This window comes from Atta colombica, unplaced genomic scaffold (genome assembly GCF_001594045.1).
Source record: "Atta colombica isolate Treedump-2 unplaced genomic scaffold, Acol1.0 scaffold261, whole genome shotgun sequence".
Taxonomy (NCBI): domain Eukaryota; kingdom Metazoa; phylum Arthropoda; class Insecta; order Hymenoptera; family Formicidae; genus Atta; species Atta colombica.
In genome coordinates, this window is record NW_017259361.1 from 125,171 (window position 1) to 135,214 (window position 10,044).

General features: G+C 33.0%; 2 protein-coding genes across 2 annotated transcripts in view; one reads left to right on the forward strand and one right to left on the reverse strand.

Moving 5' to 3' along the window:
- LOC108689149 (neurotactin) overlaps positions 1–5,223 on the reverse strand; it is a 15,292-nt gene extending 10,069 nt beyond the window's left edge. The window contains exons 1-2 of the mRNA XM_018195792.1: positions 4,763–5,223; positions 2,883–3,108 (exon numbers count right to left, since the gene is read on the reverse strand). Of these exons, the coding sequence (XP_018051281.1) occupies positions 2,883–3,092 (210 nt within the window). The 5' untranslated portion in view covers positions 3,093–3,108; positions 4,763–5,223. The remainder of the gene's footprint in view (positions 1–2,882; positions 3,109–4,762) is intronic.
- Positions 5,224–6,261: 1,038 nt separating this feature from the next.
- The window catches only part of LOC108689262, a 6,380-nt gene continuing 2,597 nt past the window's right edge, over positions 6,262–10,044 (forward strand). The window contains exons 1-4 of the mRNA XM_018195972.1: positions 6,262–9,029; positions 9,109–9,338; positions 9,438–9,657; positions 9,767–9,927. Of these exons, the coding sequence (XP_018051461.1) occupies positions 6,300–9,029; positions 9,109–9,338; positions 9,438–9,657; positions 9,767–9,927 (3,341 nt within the window). The 5' untranslated portion in view covers positions 6,262–6,299. The remainder of the gene's footprint in view (positions 9,030–9,108; positions 9,339–9,437; positions 9,658–9,766; positions 9,928–10,044) is intronic.

Sequence of the window (10,044 nt, forward strand, 5' to 3'; positions counted from 1 at the left end):
CTCGTGACATCATAAATGAGCCTTCTCCATAAGATCTATCCTCTGTTATATCCAATGAGTTCATGTATTGTTCTTTCGCAAATTTCCGTTATTTGGCTAATCCATCGAGTTGAGAATTTTCCCCTTGGTCTATGTTCTTCCACTTTTCCTTGAATAATAAGTTTCTCCATATTGTCCGATTCTCTTCTCATAATATGTCCAAAGTATCTCAATTGCTATAATTGTATTTTGCTAGAGATCCTCCTTTCGATTTTGAATTCTTTTAATATGGAGTTGTTTGTACGATGGGCAGTCCATGGATTCGTAGCATCCTTCGCCAGCAGAACATCTTAGTGGCTTCTATCCTTCTTCTCTCTATCTATTTTATCGTCCAAGACTCACTTCCATATGTCAGGGAATACTAGGCAGTTAATCAGTCTTGTTTTCAACTTTTTGAGATTTGATGATCCTTCCAAATCTTCGTTAGTTTTCCCATTGCTATCTTGGCCAACTCGCATCTGCATTTTATCTCTTCTTCTGTTGAGCCAGCGATTCGATATTATTGATCCCCACGTACATAGCGTTTACCCATTTCGAATCTGTCAACCTGTATTATTTCAGGATGGTTTTGATGTTATCTATCCACTATTATAACCTTTGTTTTAGATGTGTTGAATTCTAGCCCGAAATGTTGGCTTTCATTTTCCACTCTACGGATGAATTCGACGATTTCCTCTTTGTTATTCACGAGTAGTATTGTATTGTCTGCAAATCGCAATAAGTTATTTTTTTGGCCATTGACTGAAATATCACGCTCTCATCCATCAAGTGCTCTTCTCATAATATACTCTCTGTAAATATTAAATAATTGTAGAGCTAATATGCATCCCTGTCTTGTTTTGGATGGAATTCTCGATATAATATCAAGTACTCTTATGATCCTGTTGGTGATATAGTTCCATTATATAAAAGATTTATAATTTGTCCTGGTACTCCCATTTCTTCCAACATTCGCCAGAAGCAGGGTCATCTTACCCTATCAAAGGCTTTCCGATAGATCTATGAAGCATATGTATAATGAGATGAATTCTCTTGCCTTTTCGATGAGCTGCCTCATGTTTAAGAGGTGTTCTCCAGTTCCTCTGCTTTTGACAAATCTCACTTGTTCTACCGATATTTCTTTTTGGATGTAGGCTTTTGTTGATAATATGTAGCATTACTTTACTGGCATGCGAGATAAGGAAGATGGTCCTGTAATTGTCACATTTATTAGTTGGCTTCCCTTCTTGTGGATGGCGATAATGATAGATTGCATCCAGTCTTTAGGCTATTATCTGATATCATATTCTATTGCACAAAATGTGTAGAAGATTCATTCCAACTTCTTTCGTAGCTTTAATTCCGCCGTTATTGAGTCCTCCTCTGGTGCGTTGTTGAGTTTAAGTTTCCTAATCGCCGATTCTTCTACTTCACATTTCAAAATTTCGGGCTCCTCTGCCTCCTCATTGTTACGGATTCTGTATCTGTTGTGATTTTCGTCTTTGTACAGATCTTGGCAATATTCTCTCCATGTTTTCGCGATTTCTTCTTTGTTTGTTCTTGGAATGTCCCGATCGATCTTCCACCCTTACATATCCCTTGATTATTTATTTTGATCATGAATCTCTACCTCTTCACATCTGCGTGTAATATCATTGTTTATCTATTCAGCTACTCATCTACTTCTTATTTCCTTGTTTAACATGCGCAATCTCTTTTTTCTTCCGCCATATGCAGCCCCTTTCGGCAAAGGGGGTTACATTTCTTCATTACATCATTAGATTTACATTCAATATAATTTTCACAAATTTAGACAGATTGAATAATACTGTGATTAGTTACATAGATAAAGCTTGCAATAACTGCATTTATTAAATGAAATATCTTCATGTACGTTTTCCAAAATTTAAACAAAATCATGAAAATGTTTAAATGTGAGAAATGTGAAATATGTTTGTCGAAAGATACCAGAAGTTTATACGAGTTATCGCCGTATTTTCATCTATTGTTAATGTCTATGATATCTTTGATATCTTTGATATCTTTGAAGATAATACCCATGAAAACTTAAAAAGTGTTATGTTTGTGGAAAATGTAGCCGATTTTCTTTTATATAACCAACTTTATATCATGTATAATACCATGCGTAAAACAATTGTTCAGCGATATGTTTATTTGACATAATTTTTACAAATGCAAAATTAATTCATTTTTTTAAATATTGATACATTCATAAGAGAAAAAAATGCCCAAAAATATTTTTAAAAAATATAAGAAATGTGTACAAATATGTATTTAGAAGAAAATAAAAAAAGATTCAAAAAATATTAAAGAAACAAAAAATTTAAAAGTATACAAAAAATGAAAAAAGAGACAAGTTAGATTTAGTTTTTTTGTTGCGTAATAGCAATTTAAATGATTCTTTAATTATTTAATTAAAATAACATGACATTAATCAGTTTCCAATTGTATTTCTGTAAAAGGTTTTTTTTTTTAAGAAAAATCATTTCTTAACAATTATTATCTGTTATTTTGATCCGTAAATCGAGCTTCAAGAAATCGGATATAGATTCATTTGTGTGTGTGTGTGTGTGTGTGTGTGTGTGTGTGTGTATGTAAGAAATACTGTTTTAAACATATGTAAAATTGAGTATTTGTAAAAAATAAAATCTCTTTTTAATAGAACAGACTCAGTTTGAGCTAAAATTAATGGCAAATTTTTTTATATTTCTTTCTGTAAGAAACAACGTCGTAAAAATTTTGAAAAAACGGCGTCTGAATTTCCCTAAAGTTTACTTGTCAGGCAAAAGAGCCAACAATCTTCGGAATACTATTTAAAGATGACAATCATGATAATAATGTACCTTGCATGGTTCCTTGCTCTTCGTACGGCAAAATCCGGGCATCTTGATGCCACCGATCGGTATTTTCTTCGGTTTCTGCTCCTCGGATTCAACATCGGGCGCAGGTGCGATGCTGGCATGTTTAGTGTTTTCAGCATTCAGCATCTTCTCTCTCTCTTCCTCGGCGATTTCTTTCTTGTCCATGCTTTCTTCCTGATATGTCTGGCTCATTTTTTATTTCTAAAATCTAAAGAATGAAGAACGCCTGCATTTAATTAAGTATCTTACCGCGAATTTAATGCAGTTCATCGATATCTCCAAAGAATGCGAATATTTTTTAAATGTATAATAGATGTTGCTAACGTAGAAAATTATTTTTACACCGCAACAATTTTCTTGGAAACATTTTTTACATTTGATGCGTAGCAATAAAATGTGTTCGAGAGACACTCCAGTCTCTATGGTACGATAAAAAATATTATGACTTGCGTAGTTCGTTTTTTGCACCCTGCGACACTGCTATAGAAGTTATAGAACTGCAGATTATCGTTTATTTTAAGTTGGTCGACTTCATACTACGGCTGGTGTTCATAATTGATTCCTATATCTAAGACTGTCTTAAGATGTCATGAATCAATCAGAGAGGTACATTAGCGTAAGATATTATTTAAGACAATCTTCAAATAAGAATGGACTATAAATACCAGCTTACGATCACATAAAAAAAAAATCAAATAATCAATTTTATAAAAAAAAAACCTCTCAATAAAATCCAATAAAATACCCAATGGGTTGAACTTTTTCCGGATTTTTTTTCAACCCTGATTCTCATTTGTTTCGGAATGTGCGAACGAAAATCTATCAAATAGTGTTATTTGAATTTTGTTTCTTTAGAATTCAAGCCGAAAATGTACATTCTGCAGAATGAAGTTGGCCTTCAACATTTATTTGTTAATAGCTTTTAAACTAAAAGTGTGTAAACGAAAAATCGATTTGTTTTGGAATATGTAAACAAAAATCTATCGATTTATGCCATTTTGAGCATAGTTACACTAATTACAATTTGAACTTAATTATCTGAATCAACTGTCTTCAAAATAATTTAATTATTAATAAAATCTTTTAACTAAAAGTGCAAACGAAAATCTATCGATTGAGATTAGATAAATCTGATTAGATAAATCTTTGCTCGTGCGCAATTAAACATTTTACTCCGTAATTAAAGAAACAGCATTAACATCTTAATGTTTGTTTAGGATTGGTGTTAGACTAAAAAATAAAAATGGAGTAATGCAATATTATCTTTTAAATTAAATTACTGCGATATTCCTGCGATGCTGATTTGATGCACGCGAAAGCGACATTGGCATCATATGGATTCGATATCTAATAGAATAATACACTCGATTCCAAAAGTATCGCCTGACGAACATCGAGAACGTTAGAGAACGTTGAAAATCATATAGTTCGCATAGAGATCGTTTTCGATGATTGCCTCTGCGGCGTAGAAAGAAAAAAATGCCGGCGCGGCGTAGAAAGAAAAAAATGCCGGCGATGTACAAGATGTATGCTGCGAGAAAGTACGCGCGAACTGAAGTAAATTATATACATAGAATAACTGGCCGCGAGATCAGATCAATCTTTTTCTTTCATAGGGAATAACACTCGCGAAAATGCGTAGAAATGAGACATCAGTGAAAATCGATTCGTGAGATTAAACAAAAAAATTATATACATTTAGTCAGATCGCGATCAGCGAATTGCCCAAGTATTTTTTTCAATTTCACAGATCGATTTCGAACTTGTCTTTGCACTAATAATAATAGCCTACCTACAACGCGAACTTATTAGTAAATCGTGTTCGCAAGTACGAACGCGGAAATAAATATGCAAGAACTCACCCCTTAGGAGACGCGCTGATAGACGCCGTTGTCGTTTTCCCTTGTCTCACGTTCGCGCGCCCTCATACACATATACATATACACACACACACACACTCAACACACACATACAGACACACACATACACACAGGTACAACTATAGCCGATTACAAGGGCCACATAAAAGATAACAGAATTCCTTAATAACGTTGGGTTTGCTATTTTCAGCTGTTTTGCGAAAAAAACGAGACGTCTGTCGGTATTGCGTATATATGTGCGTCTCGCGAATTTTCGTCGTAATCGACGCCGACGCCGTGAAACTCGCCAAGGTGGAGGACGATAGAAACTACGAATATGAAACAATCGAACAGGAGAACGCCAAGCGCGCAACTACGAAGCCTAACGCAGACTAACACATGTCCGGCATGAAGCCAATCGAATTATCGGCTATCCAACGCTACCGTCAGCCGTCAGGCGTGAGGCGTCTATCCAGTCTACTGTTGTCGAGTTGGGACCTTGGTGGGGTGGGAATACAAAAATATTACATGGGTTGCGTTCGATTCAAAATATACACCAGCGTATGTACATACATACACATCGATGCAAACCAACCGTTCGGAAATCTCATGCGTATTTCGGGATGTGTATTAGGGGGGCTCCGGGCTATTCACAATAGCAGGAATAAGGAATTAGGAATGAGAAATAATGATTTCAACCTATCAGAAACCATATATTCCGATGTATCCAATTTCTGATAAGTTAATATTATTATTCTTTGTTCCATTTATTGTGCGCAGAATCTTAAGTGTGAAATCGTTCGGAGAAATGATGAATCCCTAGCCTAGGGAATCGATTCTATAGCTTCAAACAAGGTGAAAATACAAAAGTGAGCAAATTTACTAGATGTTGACCAATGAAACTATCAGTATTCTAGACTTTTGTCATTTTCATCTCGTTTCAAGATACAGAATCGATTCCCAGGTCTCACCTAGATATCGTATCGCATCTCCTACGCGGCAATTGCGATATCATGGCATAGTCGATATAACCAAAAATTAACACGGATGTATACTGTGTATGTACTGCAAAGTAAAAAGAAGTAATTTCAGAATTCGATGGGGAAAAAACATATTTTCGCATTAATTAAAGTTGTTTTTAACATGGAATGTGTACTGCAAATATAATATTGATGGCCATGATAACATTATTAAATCGAATAAGAAATCAGATCAGTCGAAGAGATGTGAATTTACAATGCGGAAAGTTATGGCTACGTTTTATATTTATCATCGTTATCAAGCACTGAAAGATGAACAAAATGCACGTCTAATGTGAAAACAGGTACAACTTGCGGTACCTAGTTACCTAGTTTACTACGTAGTTGCATACCGTGCTATATCTAACTAATCATACAAAAATTACAACGTATCATAATTTATCAAAACGCAAGCAATCCAATAAGAAAACAAGTAAGCTTAAGAAATACTGAACAGTTCGACAGTTTTATATAATTAGAATCAATCCAAGAAAGTAAATTCAATCCAAATCCAAAATAAGATGGATCTTCATAATTATTATTTACGTTTCTCGACAGTCAACATTTCGCTTTTACAAACTATAAACAAGTCTATTAACATACATCACTTGATACAATCTTATAATTATGAAATGACTAAAGAAGAATTAGATGTAGATAAACTCGAGTTTTGCCGGTTGCTGTTATGTTATGAATACCAATCTGTGTTTCACAACATCGAGAGGAGCGATAAAAAATATAAGAAGCATGTGACACCTGTTAATACAGAGGAATTTAACTTTCCTAGTATAAAAATAATTTTTCCACCAAACTCTTCACGAAATATCTCAGAAATTTCACTTTTGTGTGACATAATCAATCTGCAGATGATACTTTATTATAATATTAGTTCAATCAAACAATATCTGCAGAATTTTCTACACTCAAACGACATGTATACTACAACTAGTAATTCTAGGATTATGTATATGACGATATTAGAACATCTTTTAGAATTTTTACGCTTGTATCAACTTCACACCACTAAAGATAACAAGGCATTAGAAAGCCTTGATCATATATATTTGGAGATTATCAAGTCCTGGCTGAAGCTAAAGGAAGACTGTGAATGGAGACAGTTTGCTTTAATATTTCCTAAATTGGTAGAAATTTTTACTCCTTCATGTATTGTGTTTCCTCTGTGGAACTATTTTCTATATGAAATAAGTGATTTAAAGGAATCTCTCATTGGCCTAAGTATTATGGCAGACATATGTTTTACATCGTCAAATTCAATGAATTATATACAGTGTGATATTTACTGTAACAATACATTCTGGTTATTGATATTAAGGGGATTGCGATCGCCCTTGCAACAATATCGCAAACAAGCTTTATACATAATGAAAAAAGCAATCGGTTCTATGAGTACAAATGTTATATTAAATTTTGAATCACAATTGAACGTGACAAAAGCAGAAATTACACCATTTATTTGTAATAATTCTGATACCTCATTATCAATGGATGATATTAAAGAGAAATTTTTCTTACTTTACGAAGCGTTAGAAGAGAAGAAAGAACATTTAATAACACCAACTTTAATTCATGCAGCTGCTTTAATAAAAATAAACAAAGAGCATAAAGCTTGCTTCAACATCGTATGGTTGCAGTGCATTTTTGAGAAAATCTTATTGCACGAGAACAATCATATTGTAAAGTGGGGTGTATCATACGTTTGTAAACTAGACAAGACCATGTTTGATGATCAGTTTCTTGAATTATTTATACATGTCCTCAATAATAACTTCCTTTATGAATGCCAGTCTGACGAAAAATGTCCGGGAATTGTGAAAGAGCTCTCACAATTTCTCGAATACGCGGAGAAAAGCAATTTACTTAATAAATTTGTTAAAAAAATTAGCTGTATAGCCTGGGGACCTGTAGCAATATTTTATATAGTACATGTGTTACAAACAATTTCACATCAACATTCTAATTGGCAAACTACTGAGTTAAATGCTATAAAATTTTTAGTGGAAACCAATTTGAGCATGCATTCTCGCATTCTGCGTACTGCCTCTCAAACTGAACTCTTGAGAGCAATTCCTAATTATGTACGAAAAATAAATAATCTACCATTGCTTGCTAATGTTTTAGCTACATTTCCTTCTGGAGAAAGTCTCACAAGAGGAACAGTTCCTTGGAACGTTATTACAACATGGTTGGAAAAAGTATTAACAAGAGAAGATGTAATAACTTTCATAAAGGAGACTTGTGCGAAATATTTGAATCAAGATGTTAGTCCTGAGATAAATCCTAAGACATTTGCATTAATGGTATATTTGTTATACGACGCAAATCTTATATTCTTATGCCAGACGTGTCCTGACGTAGAAGCATTAAATAATTGGCTATATACGTTAAATGGTATTAACGTACGACCGTATGCCGATATCACATTAAGTATGAATGTAGTAGAATTTATATCGTATTTACTATATTTTTCCCCGAAGGGGTCTCACAATAGCATGACGGACTTTATATCGTTACACATGCGCATCACTTTTAATTTTTTAATTAAAAATATGAGAAAGATGTCCACAGAACTGTCTTATGAAGATTATACGAGGTACGCAGCCATTATATCTTCACATATTGTTAACGCTCCTTTTCTCATGTCAAAAAAGGATGTAAACATTTATGCAAAAAAGTTGCAAAACGAAAGTATAAACTTGATACATGACTTGCAAAATTTAAATATACAATATTTGTATGGATTACATACCTTATATCTCTCTCAGAATATATTGACTTTGCCACTTACGAAAACTTTTTATATAAAACGTTTATTGAATACGCGGATGAATATTCATAACGATATCAATGAGGAAAAAATTTTAAAAGGAAAAATGGCATCAGAATATGATCTGCTTCTTTTAAAACTTCTGCATCAATATCTTATAAATTCGCCAGTACCGTCATGGATTCCTATTACCACAATACTGTCTAATTTGTTACAATTTCTTGAGATAGGCTCACCAGAAAATGTTTCTGAAATTGCAAAGATACTAACAACAATAAATGAGAGTAAAATTATAAACGATGCAAGTGATAAAGAAACTTTGGAATATATTTTTAACTTGAGCTTTACGTACATCATCAACAGTAAAAAAAACAATATTTTTTGGACAGCAATAGAGAACCTTATGGGAGTTATTATTAATAACAATTTTTTGCTTTTACTTAATGCCATACAATTCACAAAAAGAGTAAGTTAAAATATATATCGAAATTTACGTATCAATTATGAAATATCAATCACTTATGATCTATTTTTATGCTCTGCAGTATGTTATTAAATTACTAAACGAAGGGGAGAATACACCAAGATTTAAAAGGATATTGCTTTCTAAAATGAAAAATTTGGATATACACAATTTGATGAAATTAGAAAATGTATTAGGGAATTGTTTCCTTCATGGTTCTGTACACCGACGTGACAAGAAAATTGAAAATTATGCTCATTTATTTATTGAGAAGCAATTGGATAAATATTATTCAAAACATATTTTCACATTGTAAGCGTCTCTTTTTAACAATATTTTAAATGCATAACTTGTTAAAATTCAAAGCAATTTGTTAATAGTAATTAATAGAACATTAATATTTTTTAATAGGGATCATAATAATGATGCTGCAATTAGAGCAGAAGCAGTTATACTATTACATAGAATAATTAGTAATCCAGAATTTAATTACGCAGCATCATTTGGACAGTCAGTACTCAATGAGTTGATAAAGAACAAAACCAAAAGATATTTTAAAGACTCGCCTTTACATAAATTAAAACACAGAATAATGCAAATTTTATTAATATTAGAACCAGTATTGAATAAGGTGAGCACTAAATTCTCGTTAAATACTTGTAGAAACTTCAAAAAGTATTATTAAGTCTTTGTTAAATTTTATTTTTCGATTAAAAAATTAACAGATAATTATTTTATAGGAATTTGTTCCTCTACTACAGGAACAGTTATGTGATTTTATTTTTTCGGAAAGCAATCAGTCTAGCGTGAAAATAATGCAGGAATGGTTATTGATACGAATTTTTACAAAAAGTATTCATTTGCATGATAAACTGTGGTCACTTTTTGCAAAGGTAATTCGAATGATGACTTCTCTTATTTTATAAAAACATTTCGTTTGCTTCACAGTATACACGCACGCACGCACGCACGCACGCACGCACGCACGCACGCACGCACGCACGCACGCACGCACGCA